The following is an 18,027-nucleotide window of genomic DNA, read 5'->3' as shown; positions in this document are numbered from 1 at the left end:
CGTGGTTTCAAATCCTTCGAAAACCTACTGTGTTTCACAGGAACGAGTTCAGGGTTGCGGGGTGTTTTCAGCTTGTAGGTGATATCTCCAATCTTCACTGTGTCACCTAGAAGACAGTGGAAATACAATCAGACTAGGATGCACAAGAAGACCGGTGGAGTGCACCTCTTTGCAGACGTTCCAAGTTCATTGACATTTGTAACAGGTACATTGGAACTATTTGGTCATACTCCCCAGACAATCCCTAGCGGTCTATCTTAACCTATTTAGATCATACACAATTTAGGGAAATTGTGTATGATCTTTACAAATTGTAGTAATAGATGGTTGAAATAGTTTAGTTTGTGTTTGGTACGTTAGCTAACTAATATAGGCATGGTATGGGGAGGAGTTATCCCATTCTAAAGGCAACCACCCACGTATCCCTGTATACAGGGACCCACATTTTGTTAGGGTTTATTTTGACAGCTAGCTTTAGCTAGTAGCTTTGCAGTAGGATTAGCCGGTTAGTTTGTCTTATGCAAGCTAACCTTTAATTGGCCAAGTAAAAATAAGAATACTACACTCGGGTAACTTTAATACAGTCGCCAGAAAATGGTTCAGTTACCTGAGGACGTATTGAGGAGTTTGACCTCATGAGTTCTCCACGTCCACCCTGCCTTACCCAGGACAGGTCCCATGATATTCCGCATTCTCCTCGCAGCCACAGCCGCCGCTGTGCCTTTGCATAATATTTGCGAATGCATTTCGAAAGACTGGTATGGTCAGTTTCAAAACACAGACAGACTCTTTTCTATAATTTAGATTTCATCATTCTGGTTTCATAACACTCTCGCCTCCAACGTTACGGCGGAAGATAATCAAAGTCGGACAATGTTGTCCGTACCGAATATTCCGTGGTAGGCTACTGCTATAGACTTTAACTACACTTGGTTCCACTGTACTCGTTCGCTTTAGAGGTGCGGAAACATTGAGGGAAAAATCTTATTTTGTTTTATTTGAAACAATGAATGGGTACATGAGATGAGAAAAGTTTAACATTTAAACAGATAGGGCCTACATTGTGTAAACTATGGCTGCTCTTTTACATTATTATTATTATTATCGTTATTATTATTATCATATAGGCTATTGGCATTGTTTCAACCATTAGTGATGTTTTCGAATTGTGGTGAATTATCCCCTGGCCATGAAAATGACATGAGAACTTAATTAGGTTTTACAACATCTGGAGCATCAGATGGAATAAAGAACTGCATGACGTAATGAACATTGCTCGGTCGCTTGTTCACAGTTATCCCAGCCGTACCACGGTACCTTTATGCTGGTTTGACATTTATCACGTGGAGAAGAGGCTCAGCCCTTGAAAGAGTGGGGAGGGAAAGCGGCGTAGGACTGGAGGAGGAAGTAGTAAGTGAAACAACATTGAATGAATATTTGGTTCGGGACTTCAGATTGTATCCAGGATCCTATAACAGTCTCGGCAGTCTTAACATTCCTCCAGCGTCACTCGTTTATCAGAACGGAAAAGATTGGGAATATGGAAGATATCTACCCTTACACTCGCAGCCCTGCTTGGGAAGAACTGGTTAGTAGCCTATACTGTATACAATGTTAAATAAGTGCATGTTAAGGAATAAGACCGGACAGTTCACGTCCGTTACACTACCACATACGGTATGCATAAGACAGTAGTCAAAACCAGGCTATAAACAATATGAAATAGTATGGGAGTTGATTTTAATCTTAATTAAGATCACATACACAATTCTGAACAAAAGAATTGGAGTCTTTCCCACTCATGTCGCCTATAGGGGTGGGGCGGTGATCTATTCGTGTGTTTTAGGTTACCCTACGTTAGTTATTTTTGCAGATTTAATCTTAACCTACGAAAATTAAAAAATACAGCCTACTTTTAATTTAGTCTCAATCAGAAGTGCCTATTAGCCAAATTTACCACATAGCCTATTGATTGCGTTAAATTCGTCCGTTAATTACCTTAGTTACATCTATGAAATAGAAGACCATCTCAGTTTCATGTTTTTGTCTTTTTTTACAGTTGTTATAGTATTATTATAATAGCCTAATATGGTTGGCAAAGTAAGCACTTGGCTATTGGTTATATGTCAGTGTATCCAATCCCGGACATCTGATTGTTCTGGAGTCGATACTAATGAACAACGCGAAAGTAATCTACACGCGCGTGCCTTCTAGTTTGATAGCAAGCTTGCGATCAAACTTGATTCAGTCTTGATTATCACTTAATAGTTATAGGCTGACACAGTTATTATGCAGCCATATATGTCACAAAATGTCCACTTTGATGGAGACATAAGTCTACGACTGTTTTTTTATTGTTCATCTTCTAATAGCCTAGAATCCTCTCATCACTGCTTGACTGCTTCTGTCATGCAACCGCTAGGGTCTGCCACGGCGATGTCCACCGGCTGAAGGGTGACTGTAGACAGCCTAGGCGGTCTCTAGCCTCAGTCTGGTCTATTGTAGGCTGGAACCTTAAACACATTCTGAACTAGCCTTAACGTAGTAGCCTCACCCCCAGTGCCAAGACATGCTAGATCCCCATGCGTACAGCAGCCCACGTATGTTCTCGGTTAGGCTTTACAACGGTCTTTATTGCGGTGATCATTGTGGGTTTGAGACGGTGAAAGATGACGGCGAGGAAAGCCACTTTCCAGCCGCTGTCCAGCTCTCGCATCCCGGAAAGGAAGGGAGAGGCTGACCGGGTTAATGCTAACCTGGAGTGGTCATATTCTTCCACACCACAGGAGCCGGAGAAAGGGCCGACGTCCGCGGCTGGGATCCATGCGCACGTCGTGGGGGCTGTCGGGGGCTCTGGAGCGGTGGATGAGTCGTCAGACAGCGAGGGAGAACAAGAAGGCCCCCAGAAACTCATCCGGAAAGTGTCGACCTCCGGGCAGATCAGAAGCAAGGTAAAACACATCTTTCTGAAGCGTGAGTTCAGCTGAACCGGCGCGTCATTAATATACTATTAGGCGATGGCTATTGATTTGCGTAATCTGTTCAGTGACAAGGTTATATATATTATTATATTCCGATTCGCCAAAACCGTACTGCTGGCACCCACCGGTAAACATGATAATGATAGTCATTTTACTGTCAATTGTTGTCGAAAATTGCGGTTTTGTAAAATATAGTTGTAGATATTTCACTAGTTGTTTTGAGTTACACTACAAAAGAACAAAAGATAGTTTTAATTCTATAGTTTGCTCAACAGGTTGTTGCATGTGGAAATAAATTCAATTTCTGAAACATAATTAAGCTAAATTGTTAAAGCATTACAATAGTATGATATTTGAATGCGATATGATATATTTGTAATGGGTTGTTGAATTTAGGACAGAGCCTAGAAACTGGTGCGACAGATTATTCCCTAAAGTAAGAGAATGTTATTTTCTTCACCTAGCTGACTGACATCTTAGCTTTCTTGGCCCACTTAGGCTCGCCTGGCACAGCACGTGAGGCTATCCCCTCACAACTGAAAAGACACACTTCATTATTGACTGGTCCACTACACCCAGTCTAAATAATGAAGCAGGGAGGGTTATATTTAGAGTCTTGGGGCCTGGCCTTGTCAGGACATGGAGTTAGTTCATCTCATCTGTCTTTGTCATGTTAATTACCCAGCACAGGCGTGGGGTAAGGATTAAGATAGTCAACCCTTGGAACATGTTCAGATAGGTGATATTACCAGTTCACAGTCCTTTTACAACACACAGTCCTTACCTCACAGAAAGAATATCTAAACAACAAGTCTGGATATGTGAAGTTGGACTTGACTACTCCTGAGTAGGCATGCAAGGGCTTGTTGGTAAATCTGTTCTTTGCAAAGTTTGCTCAGTAAACCCAGTGGTAGGAGAGACTGCTTTACAGGCAGGACTACAGTGCAATAGATATGCAGAAGGCTGGACAGTTAAAATAAGGGGGAACATTTGTCTCGCAAGTTTACAGATGGACAGGTAGATACACTCTCGAGACGTGGACATAGATCCCACTGTCTGGAGGTTGACCTACCTGGGTTTTGTCTCTTCAAAAGCACTGTATCTTTTCCACCCAGTCTACTGAGTCAGTGCATGAGCTAGCTAGATGTGTCTGTCATAATGGGTTTGCGGGTGTGTAACATGAGCAATAGGATGGGAAGAGACATAAGGGTGACAATGATGAACGGGAGATCATGTATTGTCTTGTATAGCCTCTGCCTGTCTGTCTGCCTGTCTGTCTGTCTCTCTGTGTGTTTGTGCAGAGGAGCACTAATGGAGCATGGAGACTCTGAGTGTTGTTCCACCTGGTTGTTTGCTCACCCCGGGCCTTGGGGTGTGTGTGCATATGTTTGTGTGTGTGTGTTTGTTCACCAAGGGCAGGTTCATGACTATGTCCCTCCTCTCCACCCGCCATCTCTCCAGTAGCCAGTAGCTGGTTCCATGGTAACGGGTGTCTGAGGGGACCTGATTGGTTGGAGACACGTTGTACTAGCCCCTGCTGCTGCTGCTGCATGTTCAATAGCCCCTAATGATCTAATTAAGAGAATTGAGAAGCTTCTTTCATCGTGATTTATGACTAAAACAATGTTGTTGTATCTAGGACACTATGGCATTGGCCCCCACTTAGTCAGACAGGCCAATGCAACCGTTTTTCTTGTGATTAAGATGTGAAACTAAATATATATTTGGGTGTTGTGTATATCAGTATGCTACCAGTCCGTGAACTGCTCTGATGGAAAGACTGCCTCCTAGGGTTCTCTACTGGCTCCATGGCAACCAGCCTATCTGTCTAACAGGAATAGTGAGATGTATCCTGAAAACACATGCGTGCACACACACACACACACACACACACACACACACACACACACACTGGAGTAGGAAAAATATTAGACCTGAAACTGATTCTTTGTGTGCTTGGGTGTGTGTGTGTGTGTGTGTAAAAGATGCGTGTGTGTAAGAGAAAATAAAGAGAGAGAGAGAGACAGTGAGAATTAAAGAGTATCATTCAATGTTCACCTCCGGTACAGTTGGCCTCATAAACACTGAAGTATCAATACGAGTGAATAGTCCTGATTCGTCCAGTAATTGCAGTAAGATGAACAGTGATTGTGTGCAGTCCATCTCGGCTGTAATAATGATAAGGCTCATCTTTCTGAGCCTGATGGCCTGAGAGGTAGAGAGAGCTGTGGTGCCTGATTGTCCCAAGTCTCTTCCTCAGTAATGGGATTTAGCCAGGGGCTCAGGTAACCCGACACTCTATGACATTAGAAACACTGTCATTTATCTGGCTCTGTGTTTGTGTGTGTGTCTGTGTTGGTGTGTCAGTGGGCGTGTGGGCATGTGTGTGTAATTGTTCAGTGTGAGAGTATGTTTATAGTTCCAGGACTGAGGGAATCTGATATAGGGCCATTAGGTGAAACACTGTCTGCAGCTGTCCCTATTGAGCTGTGTAGACGGTCTCTGTCTCGAGTGAGTCTTGACATGCTCTGCATCTTGATGCCGAGGATAGGATTTGTACCTATTTGCACAGACAGAGTGGCCCTCTAAACAACCAGACAGAGAATAACTCTCTCTCCCCCCCCTCTCTCTCTCTCTCTCTCTCTCTCTCTCTCTCTCCCCCCCCCCTCTCTCTCTCTCTCTCTCTCTCTCTCCTCTCTCCTTGCTTTCTGTATATTGTTCTATTGTTCAATGTCTCTATCTCTTCCTGTCACCGTCTCCCCTCTCTCTGTCTCTGACCAGAACAGCTTCTGCTAAACGAATCAAATGTAAGAAACTCCTCCAGGATCTCCCTAGGGCTGGGAGTCAAACTAGTCATGGATAAACTTAGTACGCCTATACTCCCTTAGTATCATGGCTGACAGAGGAGAAGAGAGGAAAGAAGGGCCGTGAAGAGAGATGAGAAACGGGGGGGGGGAAGAGGAGGGCAAGAGATGGGGTTTGCTTGCTTGATAGAAACCGATCTGTTGTCTGTAGATACAGAGCTTTATTCACCTCCGTCACCCACTCGCTCTGCCATCATCCTGCCTGCCTGGAAACGAGAAGAAGTATTGAGAAGGCAGGACGAGCACATCATTTACGGCGATGGGGTTTCGAACATAATCGTCTCTCCACCCCTTTTCCATTCCACACTCCCTTCTTTTCTTTATTGTCTTCTGTCATTTCCTCCCCTCTCTTCTCCTCTCCTCCCTTTGCCTTTGCCTTTGCCTCTCCTTTCCTCCCCTCTCTTCCCCTCTCCTCTCCTCCTCTCTCCTCTCCTCCAGAGGATTTTCTTATGTGTGTCGTGTTGTGTGTAATTGTAACCCTGGACCCTGCCTCCCCCTCACAGCACGCCTTGCTGTCACCAACGACGACATGATTACATGCCAAACACTGACAAGGTGTAATTCCCCAACACGTTAAGGCCTGTGTTACGGCTTTAGGGGTGTGTGGCAGTGTGAGCATGTGTTTGTGACCATGTGTGTGTGTGTGTTTATTCGTGGGTATGGTGGGTGTTTGACTTTGAAAACTTGACTAAAGTGTTGAATTTAGAATTCAGTAAATTACATGCAATTATGTGGATCTCTGTGGAATAGAAGAGCTTCACCTCGGATCTTCCACACAGACGTGGAAATGAACCAGGTCGTTGCTGAAAGCATGAGATGGTGAACCAAACTTCCAAACATTCGGTCATGCATGTGAGACATATTTCCTGAATCTATCTGGGTTTTGACAGGACTAAAGCAGAACCATGTGTCACCACTGACCTCATGTGACGAGGCCCAATGGCTCCAGCACTAACTGCTCTTCCTGATTGGAGGAGGAGGGTTACAGAAGGATCGGTTACATTTGACATTTTATTCATGCAGCAGATGCTTTCATTCAAGCAATGTTCAAGTAGTGCATATAAAAGGGACAGTAGACTATCAGGTTAGGGCCAGGGTTATTGTTAGGTCTAGGTCTAGGGTTGGTGTTGGTGTCAGGTTTAAGATAGCCCTGGGCTTGCAGTGGGACTGAAACTGAGCCTGGTGACTGTTGGTGTCCGCTTCACTCCAGTTCTTCCGGAGCCTGCAGATGAACATTTACAATTTGACATTTTATTCATTTTAGCAGAATCCTTTAGTGCAGGAAGAACCAGGGTTCTAAATTAACACCCGCCAACCCGCCAAATGCGGGTTAAAATTCATTTTGGCGGGTGTTAATAAAAACTCACTAGCCAGTTTGGCCGGTGATACATGAGGCATTAGATACATAAGGCTCTGTTCTCGGCATGGTTCTCGGTCATTTATCCCCCTGGCAGTACTTCCTAAATTTCCCATGAACACTGTGCCGTAATGCTACTTGATAACGTTTTATACGCCCATTGGCTGCGCGCAGTTGAAGTGAAACCGGCGCGAGAATCCGTGGAAACGAACTGAGCGTCCACCAGAAAACACAAGGAAGAAGTCGAACGAAGCATAGCGGATCATAGGAGGTAATAAGAGCTAGAGTAGAAAAGTAAAGTAAAAAGTTAACTTAATGCAGCGGTGGTTAGGACAAACTTCTGGGGGCGAGAAGAAGAACGAGGCAGGGCATGAGGATATTGATAGCACTAGAGAAACGAACAAAAGAAAATGTAATGCCGAATGGCTGACGGGTCGGGAATGGCTTGTGTTTGACAATGAAAATGTTGTCATGTTTTGTAAGGATTGCCGCATGTAGTCTACGCATAAGAAAAATGATGTTGCTTACTGACACAGTCTAGTGTAATGTAAATACACTGTTCTTAATAAAGAGTATATTAGGTCAGTTTAATTAATGCCTGCTTAGGACAAAACGTTACTGTAAATGCATGGGCAGGAGTCAATCTCATCATGTCGACGCGAATGGACGTTTTAGCCATTTACAATAAATCGTGTCCTTACTTAGTCACGTGTTGGTGATTTCACATACCCTTGCATCATACTTCTGTGCTTCATTTTACTTCATTTTCTGTGCTTTTCATTCCAACAATGTTAATAAAATGATCAAATGCATTCAGTGAAACTCATAATTGTTCTTATTTTCACCGGAAAAAATTTGGCTAGTGGAAATTCTGATTGTGATGATCAAATTGGCTGGTGATCAAAAAAGTTAATTTAGAACCCTGACTGTAATGGACACGCACCGATCTGAATTTCAACAATCTGAATTTCCGCAATCTGAATTTCATAAATGTTTATTTCCGGATCAAAATAATTCAGTTTTATTAAATTCAATACAAATATAATACAAATAATGTGTTTTTCATGCCAACAATGTTAATAAAATGATCAAATGCATTCAGTGAAACTCATAATTGTTCTTATTTTCACCGGAAAAAATTTGGCTAGTGGAAATTCTGATTGTGATGATCAAATTGGCTGGTGATCAAAAAAGTTAATTTAGAACCCTGGGAAGAACGTGCAGCAAATCAAGGATCAGAAGTCAACAGTATTGTTATTGGTCAGAGTCAAGGAAAGTCGCAAAGTAACCACATCTCAGCTACCTCCAGCTATATATTTGAGCAAAATTCAGTGCAACAATAACATCTCGATTACAGTAGCTAGCTATCAGCACTATAAGGAGGTCTGGCTGGCCGTCTGACTGACTGAGTGACTGACTGACTGACTGACAGGCTGGCTGGCTGGCTGGCTGGTTGGTGGGTTGGCTGACTGATTTCTCCTCAGGGACAGGCTGCAGGCCTGTTCTCTACATTTTCTCTCTCAGGGAACTCCTGCTCTGCTCCCCCACACACAGCTGCTGGGCTCGTTGGAGTTGTGCTTTATCCATTGTGTGTAGGGGTGTGTATGTGTGTGTTTGTGTGTGCTTGTGCGTGTGCTTGTTGTCCGTGTGCGTGTCCGAAGTGCATAGGGGTTAGTGTGGGGTGTTTTTTTAAGAGAGGAAGAAAGAGGGAAGGAGGGAGTGTGTCAGGGCCAAGGAGAGGTGTGTGTCTGTGTGTGTGTTCAGTACATTGTGGTAGGGTTACTCAGTTCTGTATGGCATCATTTTGTTCCTCTCCCTCTCACAGTTTAGGCAGTGAGGAGCGAGTGCTAGCGGGCCTATTAATAGATCCCTTCTGGCCCACTTGGCAACAGGAAGGGGCAAGAGACATAGAGAGGGACTAAGGAGGCCAAGGAGGGACAAACTGGAAAATAGAACTTGAAACTAGAACAAAGTCACTTTTTTTTCCCCTCTGTGACCCGGGAGAAACAATAAGTTCCACTAACTTCTGATTTTTAGTTGCTGGTCCCAAAGACTCTCATCTGCAGTCAGAGGGGGTTGTGGAGCAGGAATGACTCCTCAACCATCTCTCTTCTACAATGAATCCTTTACAATGAATCCTACAATCGACTCCTGAATAAGTCGTATCTGATAACCTGAAGTGTATTTAACAGATTCTCTGAATCAGAATCTGAATCAGAAACCCATAGAACAGCAACTCTTGGCTTATTCACAGCTGCCTGGAGCAGATAGACATGCGGTGGTTGGAGTTCAAGGAACTGTTGTGTGTGTGTGTGTGTGTGTGTGTGCAGTGTGTAAGGGAGACAGGAGAAGGGAAAGAAATATGATATGCCAGCCCTCTGTCGGCAGGGTGCGTTTCCAGGGTTGTAGTACAGCGCGTAGACAGAGTCAAATGTGGTTTCCATACCACGGCTTTGGCCCTCGGAGCCAATAACACGACTTGTGGAGGGAATCGTCTGAGATCTCATCGATGGACGTAATCTATGCTGCCCAGCGCCCTGCCAACTTGGGTGTGTTTGGGCGCGCGTCTGTTTGTGTGTGTGTGCGCGCGTCTGTGTGTCTACTATGCGAGTGCTAACGACGGCAGTTCTGTGTACCGTGGTGTGACTGATGAGCAGCCACTCCCTTCTCTTCCTCTCTCTCAGTCATGCGCCCCTCATGATGGTCACTCGAGCCTGTGTTCCCCGCCGATCTGATTGGATTAACTGGCCGCGCTGCTGATTGGCCAGAGGGGCCCGACTGCGGAGGAAAACTCAGAGCGAGGTATCACTATCCTAGGTGATACTGGGCGACAGATGCATTACCTGCTCTGCCATGCTCGATCCTATCCTGTTCTTACACAACCCAGCACCTAACCTTATCCTAAGCTACCCTACCCTCGCCTGAATGACCCTGCCCAGCACCTCATCTCACCCAACCCCTATCTTTCCCCTCGCCCGTCGTGCCTAGCTGAGACGATACGTTGATACGCTGCGCCTGTCCCGGGGTATTTCTCTCCTCCGGGGCTCCGTGTCTGTGGGTTGTCGTCAGAGGCCGTGGCCACAGCCTTGTATGGTCATCCGTATAGCCAGGTTTCACCTTAATCCACCGGTGGAATTCAGGCCTTGCACACTGTTGTTGTGTACAGGGAAGGAATTTACATTTGGAGCATGTAAACAGTCCAGCAGCCTGGACTCTTGTCTGTGTGTGTCTGAGTGTGTGTGTGTGTATGTGTGTGTGTGTGTGTGTGTGTGAGAGCACACGTGTCTGCATGCTGGTGAGCACGATAATGAGTATGCTCAAGGAGAATGTTACACTTATTCTCTCACACTAGTCAGACCCTTCTGCCGGTGTCCGTCGGGGAGTGTGTGTGAGTACGGCAGAGCGGGGCCACGACGTGTCAGCGTGTGACTGGTGGAGTGTGATGCGGTCGTGGATGGGCTGTGTGTATAAGTTGACACAGCTGGCCGGCAGGATGTCAGATCACAGTGTGCCTGCCTTTCTGTTTGGAATTCTCCCCTCTGAGAGCAGATTTCCTCTGCTATAAATAGCTCCGTGTGTGTGTGTGTGTGTGGAGCCCACCTTCCCCTGTGTGTGTGTGTGTGTGTGTGTGTGTGTGGAGCCCACCTTCCCCTGTGTGTGTGTGTGTGTGTGTGTGTGTGTGGAGCCCACCTTCCCCTGTGTGTGTGTGTGTGTGTGTGTGGAGCCCACCTTCCCCAGAGTGCTGGTTCTCCACCCAGAGTTTCCGTGTGCGTGTGTGTTTCACTGTTGGTAGAGGTGAGCTGATCTAAGGTGACACAGTTGCTCTGGTGGAGGTGACAGGATAACCTTGTCACCCCCTGTGTGCTCTCTCTCTCTCTCTCTCTCTCTCTCTCTCTCTCTCTCTCTCTCTCTCTCTTCTGTCTTCCGTCGCTTTCTTTTTTTTTTTTCTTCTGATTGCAGTGGTTTCCTAATAAAAGTTATAATGAATGCCTTTTAGGGTAAAACATCACTTGCAACCTCTTTTTCCACACTTTGAGAATGTCTTTAAAGAATGTCAAACTTGTGGAGTGAAAGACAGATGTGTATATATCAGTAGGGGTTAAGCATGTCCCCACCACTGAGTTCAATCGCCGACAAGGTTATTAAGAGACATTCTCTCTCTCTCTCTCTCTCTCTCTCTCTCTCTCTCTCTCTCTCTCTCTCTCTCTCTCTCTCTCTCTCTCTCTCTCTCTCTCTCTCTCTCTCTCTCTCTCTCTCTCTCTCTCTCTCTCTCTCTCTCTCTCTCTCTCTCTCTCTGTGTGTGTGTCTCTCTCTGTGTCTCTCTCTCTCTCTCTCTCTCTCTCTGTCTCTCTGTGTGTGTGTCTCTCTCTCTGTGTCTCTCTCTCTCTCTCTCTCTCTCTGTCTCTCTGTCTCTCTGTGTGTGTCTCTCTCTGTGTCTCTCTGTCTCTGTCTCTTTCTCTCTCCCTGTCTCTCTCTCTCTCTCTCTCTCTCTCTCTCTCTCTCTCTCTCTCTCTCTCTCTCTCTCTCTCTCTCTCTCTCTCTCTCTCTCTCTCTCTATCTCTATCTCTCTCTCTGTGTGTGTGTCTCTCTCTCTCTCTCTCTCTCTCTCTCTCTCTCTCTCTCTCTCTCTCTCTCTCTCTCTCTCAGGCCTGGGGAGTGCGAGAGGAGAGGAGAGCATTGAGTGCTGGTGTGTGTAATGACTTTTCTTTCTTCTCTGATGTTTGGCCTATCCCTTGTCTCTCATGCGTAAAATTGGGTCTGGAGACACACACACGCACTCTTTATCTTGACAGTTTCCTGTAGATAGACACGGAGGTGTGGTCAATGCCCAGAGGCTGGACACTGTTCGTCTTTTCGTGGATGTGGGTTTGTGTGTCTATAGTAAAATGTTTATCCCCCCCCTTTCTCTTTTCTCTCTCTAGACGAGTGTGAAAGAGGGATTACTGCTGAAACAGACCAGTTCCTTCCAGAGGTGGAAAAAGCGCTACTTCAAACTGAGAGGACGAACACTCTATTACGCCAAAGATGCCAAGGTATGTCTGCACATCGCTGCTTAGACACAAAAACACACACCCACCCACACGCACCCACACACACACACACACACTGGAGAATGGCCCCACAGACCTCAGACTGTGTGTGTATCTGAGACCCACACCTGCAACCACAACCAGGTTAGCGTCTAGCCCAAAGGGGTCAGACTGTGCTCTGAGTCCGACTCAGGCTGGGCCCAAAGCCTGCACAGCCTCTTCCAGTTCCACAGCCTTTCAGGACTCTCTGACTCCAGCTCCCTTCATCCACTTCCTCTGACCTTCCAGCACCTCTGGAGCTCTTGTTTATTTCTCCTTTGTTACCATCCATTTTCTATGACGTCCTGTGGTTACAGGTAATGTTTTTACTCCTTACCCTCCCCTACCCTTCCCTTTCTTTTTTCCCTTCATTCCTTCCTTCCTTCCCTCCTTCCGACCTCACCTGACTCCCTGCGCTCTCCTCCACTCCTAACCTGGTTTGCTCTGCCCTTCCCTGCCGTGGGGCCAGACGGGCAGTGCCCTGGCACGCTGGCAGGAGCGGGCGCTGAGGGGGGTGTCCCGGAGCCGGGTGTGCTGGAGGGTGCTCTCGGTGTGCTGGACGGGGCCCCGTCGGGCCCCCCCGCCTCTCGGCGCCAGCGGATCGGAGGAAGGTCTGGTGACAATGCGGGTCAGCACAGCCAGAAGCATAGCGTCACCTTCGCCACCCCCACAGTGTCGCCCACACCCATAGACCTCCCTCTTCACCCCACTCCTCCCCATACACCCCCCCTAGCCCCCACCCCTCCACTTAGGAAGGTAGCCAGACACGAGTCTAGGGATGGGCAACTTTGGACCGGACCCTATGGTTGCGTCAGCCTTATTTTTCCGTCCCAGAATCAGCACGTGACGCAGCAGCTGATTATCCCGGTGGCCCGGTGGCCACTGTGGCTGATGTGTTGGTTGCCCATCCCTGGAGTGGACACCTGGACAGTAGTCCGAGGCTCCGAGGATCTGTTCAAATCAGAGAGATTCAACTTCCCCCCCCCCCTTCCTCCCCGTTACCACATCCATGCTCTGGCATCGCTTCTTAGCCCTTCTTCACATCTGTCCATCCTCGTGGCCTTTCTCCGTCCTTTCCTCGCCTCCTCTCCTCGCCTCACTTCCTCGTCGTAGGAGCTTCTAGATAAAAGCAGCCGTTTGGAAACTCTGTTCCGTGTAAGCCTAGATAGGCAGTCAGGGAAAAGGGAAGCACTGTAGATTCCTGAAATACAGGCCCAGGACTCATATAGATAGATGGATAGACAACCACCCATCGCGGACACCGTGAAAACAGTGGAGAACACAGAGACATTGTGTGTGTGTGCGTGTGTGTGTGCGCGTGCGAGAGAGCTCTGTGTCATTGCTGAGACCCCACAGGCAGGAACACACACTCACATACGCACACGCGCGCACACTCATGCACACGTGATGCCCGCTACGGCACGACAACCAAGTGCGCTGGAAGTGGGTGCACTGTTTGTGTTGGCATGCCCACACCAACACACACGCACACATATTTTACCACCCCCCCCCCACACACACACACACACAGACGCACACACACAGACGCACTCACACACACACAAGCTGGCTGTTGTCCTCGACCTGCTCTTAAACCAGCCCTGAAGAGTGTGGCATAAACAGGGCATTCCCTCTGACAGCTGTAGCCTCATAGGCCGCCCCTGGCTCCCTTGCACACACACACACACACACCCACACACACCCCTACACATAGCTGGCCCACACACTCACGGATGGCATTCCTTTGACAGTGAGATGTATTTGGCTTCCGGCCCTTTAAGAGGGAGCTCAGCTGGCCTTTAGTGATGTCATCAGTCAGTGTGTTTAGATATCAGGTTGCCGTTGGCAGCTGTGGCTCTGTGCTCTGTGTACCGGTGCTGGTGGAGGCCCACCGGACGGGGAGTCTGAATGCAGGTTGAAGGAACAGAATCGCCGTTGTGAACCGTCAGTAGACGTCATGCTTCTTGGAATGTTTCGGCATCAGTGAGGGATAGCATTATTGGCAATGGCACTGCCACGCCACACGAACCTGGTCATCATGCATGGGGCTGTTCATCTCACTGTTCCCCGACTTCAAATGAGCCCCATTTGCGTCTATATCATACGTTTGAAAAACGTGTATTATAGATAGTTGGGAAGGAATGGAGTTCATTAAAAGGCCCGAGCCAGAGAGGGTTCAGGGTTATGGGTCAGGTTTCGTTCCAAGTCTGGAACAGCTTGGACTGTGGGATTGACCCTGACCCTGAACTGTCATGTAGAGCTCCTGTAAGACTACAGCAGCCAGCGTACATCTCTGCTTTGGTCTGGCTTTGCCACAGCAACCTCTCATACTGTAGTTGGACAAGATAAGATGCTGGAAGAAGATTTAAGCCTCGTTGGACCCGTCTTTGCGTAGCAGAGTGCTAATTCCATTGTCCTCTCCCTCTCCTCTCCGCAGTCACTCATCTTTGATGAGGTGGACCTATCAGATGCCAGCGTTGCTGAGTCCAGTACAAAGAATGTCAACAACAGCTTCACGGTGAGCAGCTACTAACTCAAGAATTATGTTCATACACACACACACACAGTAGTGGGCCTGGGGAAAGCAAACATCTACATGCCCCTACCTACGTTGGACCTGGCTGTCTGCCGTACAATGTACTGACGACATTTTCATACTGCTCACATATCTGTGGTGGAACGGATGAATGTATGTGTTTGCGCGTGCGTGCGCGCGTGCATGCCTGTGTGTGGCGAGCGTGTGAGGGTGGTGTCAACATGAGTCTTGTCAGCTGGGAGCCTAACAGACATGGAGCAGAGAGTGTAGGCCTGTCCTTCTATAAATGTCTACCCTCTCCCTCGGCGATGCTATAAAAAGACGGGAGGCGGAGGACAGGGGGGAAGAGAGAGAGGGGGAGCATTTTTAGCAGCGCCTTGAGTGCTTCACTGAGCATGTTTAGGATGGCTGCTGGCATATTGTTTAGCAAGACTTGGTGTGTGTGTGTGTGTGTGTGTGGGGGGGGGGCGCACATGCTTGAAGGGGAAAGCACACACACTTCTGTTCCTCAGAGCGGTGAACTGCACGGGAAGGTCACACCTTCCTATAGTGAAGAGAAAGAGAGCGTGGGGGTAGAGGTGGAGAAAGGGGGGCTTGGGGAGAGAACGGGAGCGATCGAGGAGAGAGATAGTGGTCTCTCTGAGGAACAATGGAAATCCTAAGAGTGATGTCATTCGCCTATGATTAGACTGTGCATACTCTGAGGAGATGGAGGGAGGGGAGGGGAGGGGAGGGGAGGGGAGGGGAGGGGAGGGGAGAGGAGAGGGAGAGGAGAGGAGAGGAGAGGAAGCAGACCTGGCCAATTATTTACCATCGTGAGCCACAATTTCCCAGCTTGCAATCACGGACCAGCGTGTGTCTGCTACACGCTAGCCCTGTATAACCCAAAACATTCCCAGAAACCAACCACATCCATTGTATTGTATTTCTCATCACACATTTAATAGCTGCTACTTACTATTGACTCTACACAGAGAGAGGGGCAAGGGTGAAATCAGGACTTTATGCTTAGGACATGTGGTTCTGGGGAAAACAGGGAGAGAGACTCTCACACACCGGCAGAGGGAGACCAGGCTTCAGCAGTCAGCGAGACCGCACTCCCCATATCTCCGGCAGGATCAGTGAGAGAGCGGGAAAGAGGAAGAGAGAGAGAGAGAGAGAGAGAGAGGGAGAGGGGGAGAGGGGGGGAGAGAGAGAGAGGGGGGAGAGGGGGGGAGAGAGAGAGAGAGAGAGGAGAGAGAGAAGAGAGAGAGAGAGAGAGAGAGAGAGAGAGAGAGAGAGAGAGAGAGAGAGAGAGGGGGGGGGAGAGAGAGAGAGAGGGGGGGGGAGAGAGAGAGAGAGAGAGAGAGAGGGGGGAGAGAGAGAGGGGGGGAAGGGAGAGAGAGAGAGAGAGAGAGGAGAGAGAGAGGAGAGGGGAGAGTGGGGGGGAGATGGGAGAGAGAGAGAGAGGGGGGGAGAGGGGGGAGAGGGGGAGAGAGAGAGAGAGAGAGGGGGGGGGAGAGAGAGAGAGGGGAAGGGGAGGAGAGAGAGGAGGGAGGGGGCGCGTAGAGAGGGGTGGGAAGGGGGGAGGGGGGGTAGAGCGAGAACACGAGTGTGAAAGAGAGAGAGGTTAGTGCACTGCAGAGGAGGACAGATCCGCTAAAGCTCAGCACTGCAAAGATAGAGGGGTAAAGACATTACCAGCCTGTCACGGATACTGCAGCTGTCTGTCTGTACTGTCTGTACTGTCTGGCTGGCTGGTCTGGCTGCCCATCACATATACTGCTGCTCGCCTGCCTGCCTGTCATTTCATCTGTCTGTGTCTGTCCAGCCGTCGGTCTGTGTCTGTATGTCTGCTCGTCTGTCTGTTGGTCTGTCTGTCTCCCTGTCAACCAGTCTGTCTGTCTGTCTGTCTGTCAACCAGTCTGTTTGTCTGTCTGTCAACCCGTCTGCCTGTCTGTCTTTCTGTCTGTAAACCTGTCTTCCCTTCAGTCGGTCTGTCTGACTGTTTGCCGACCTGTTTACCCATCTTGACTGTCTGCCTACCTTTTTGCCTGTCTGCCTGTAGGCTGCCTCAATGTGTTGGTGGATAATGTGATGCTCTGATGGAGGTGCTGCGTGATAGAGGTAGGCTGACGGCAAGATTTAGTGTTGCTGGAGGCGTGTGTATTATTGATGTCCTCCGTGCCTCGTGAAGTCAGCTGGCTTGGGCATGTGTATGTCTTGAGTTTTTATCGCTGAAGTCATTGACGTGGAAGTGTTTGTGTGTGCCTTTCTTGCAAGACTGTGTGTGGTTGTGGTATGTGTGTCCTAACCATCTCTATGTGTGTGTATATCTGTGTATACATTGTTGTGTGTATCTGCATGCGTGTATATCTGTGTGCATGTGTATATCTGTGTGTGTGCTATGTTGGTGTGTGTGTCTGTGTGTGTCGTCTGTAGCTGTAGCTGTAGCAGCGGTAGTGAGGCAGAGAGGGAAGCAACTTGAGGAACACGTGAAGGGAGGAGGAAGGGAGGGGAGGAGGGATGGATGGAGGGCTTTGCAGGGACTTGTGTCACAGGGATTCTCTCTCGCCGCTCTCTCTCGCTCTCGCTCTCTCTCTCACTGATACAGACTGAAACAGAGCACTGTTGTCACCCCCACATACAAGTGATTAGATGTATGTTTGTGTGTGTGTACATTTGTGGGTTGGTGTGTTTCCCATTGTATTTGTAGCATGTGTGTGTGTGTGTGTGTTTTGTGTGTGTGTGTGTGAGCAGCTGCAACAGTTCCGCTCCACCTCCTGTTCCATTGTTTTTCATATCCCTGTGGAAACAGGATCCTAAGCCTGACTGTCACTGAGTCCACCACTCTGTGTGTGTGTGTGTGTGTGTTTGTGTGTGTGTGTGAGTGTGCGTGCGCGTGCACGCGCGTTGTGCATGCTTTTTTTTGTGTTTGTGTGCATGCTTGTTTTGTGTGTGCAAACATTAACTTGTGTCCAAGCACCCAAATAATTACAGTGTTTTAAAATCAGTGACTGTAACCTGTTCCAACTGAGATATTTTGCTATAAACAGTAGAATGCTAATAAATTTAATATTTTGTGATGTGTGTATGCGATAGTGTGTGTGCATGTGTTTGTGTGTGTGTGTGTGTGTGTGAGCATATGATCCTGATAAGAGAACTAAGTTATTGGGTTACACTAGCCACTCTAATAGGAAATTGTTATGTACAATTATCAATATGGATAAATGAATTGACC

General features: G+C 47.8%; 2 protein-coding genes across 4 annotated transcripts in view; one reads left to right on the top strand and one right to left on the bottom strand.

Annotated features, from left to right (window-relative positions):
- vwa8 (von Willebrand factor A domain containing 8) overlaps positions 1 to 885 on the bottom strand; it is a 46,876-nt gene extending 45,991 nt beyond the window's left edge. Inside the window, exons 1-2 of the mRNA XM_062457106.1 lie at positions 608 to 885; positions 29 to 106 (exon numbers count right to left, since the gene is read on the bottom strand). Coding sequence (XP_062313090.1) covers positions 29 to 106; positions 608 to 746 — 217 coding nt within the window. The 5' untranslated portion in view covers positions 747 to 885. The remainder of the gene's footprint in view (positions 1 to 28; positions 107 to 607) is intronic.
- A 456-nt stretch (positions 886 to 1,341) lies between these two features.
- On the top strand, positions 1,342 to 14,849 carry LOC134017459 (diacylglycerol kinase eta-like). 3 transcript variants are annotated; one of them, XM_062457095.1, is made up of 5 exons: positions 1,342 to 1,588; positions 2,787 to 2,951; positions 12,125 to 12,235; positions 12,741 to 12,899; positions 14,709 to 14,819. In XM_062457095.1, the coding sequence occupies exons 1-5, from the start codon at positions 1,430 to 1,432 to the stop codon at positions 14,802 to 14,804; spliced, it is 690 nt and encodes a 229-aa protein (XP_062313079.1). In that variant the 5' UTR covers positions 1,342 to 1,429; the 3' UTR covers positions 14,805 to 14,819. The 3 variants fall into 3 exon arrangements, with proteins under 3 accessions (XP_062313079.1, XP_062313082.1, XP_062313081.1); XM_062457098.1 differs by lacking the exon at positions 12,741 to 12,899 and having other exon boundaries at positions 14,709 to 14,849; XM_062457097.1 differs by lacking the exon at positions 1,342 to 1,588 and having other exon boundaries at positions 2,516 to 2,951.
- Positions 14,850 to 18,027: the final 3,178 nt, after the last annotated feature.

This window comes from Osmerus eperlanus, chromosome 3 (assembly GCF_963692335.1).
Source record: "Osmerus eperlanus chromosome 3, fOsmEpe2.1, whole genome shotgun sequence".
NCBI classification, from domain to species: Eukaryota; Metazoa; Chordata; class Actinopteri; order Osmeriformes; family Osmeridae; genus Osmerus; species Osmerus eperlanus.
Note: the sequence above shows the minus strand (reverse complement) of the source record. Positions and strands in the feature narration are given on the sequence as shown.

Coding starts and splice junctions, on each gene's coding strand:
- LOC134017459 (XM_062457095.1), top strand. CDS start 1,430: ATGAATATTTGGTTCGGGACTTCAGATTGTATCCAGGATCCTATAACA. Junction 1,589..2,786: donor GCCCTGCTTGGGAAGAACTG/GTTAGTAGCCTA, acceptor TCCACACCACAG/GAGCCGGAGAAAGGGCCGAC. Junction 12,236..12,740: donor ATTACGCCAAAGATGCCAAG/GTATGTCTGCAC, acceptor CCGTGGGGCCAG/ACGGGCAGTGCCCTGGCACG.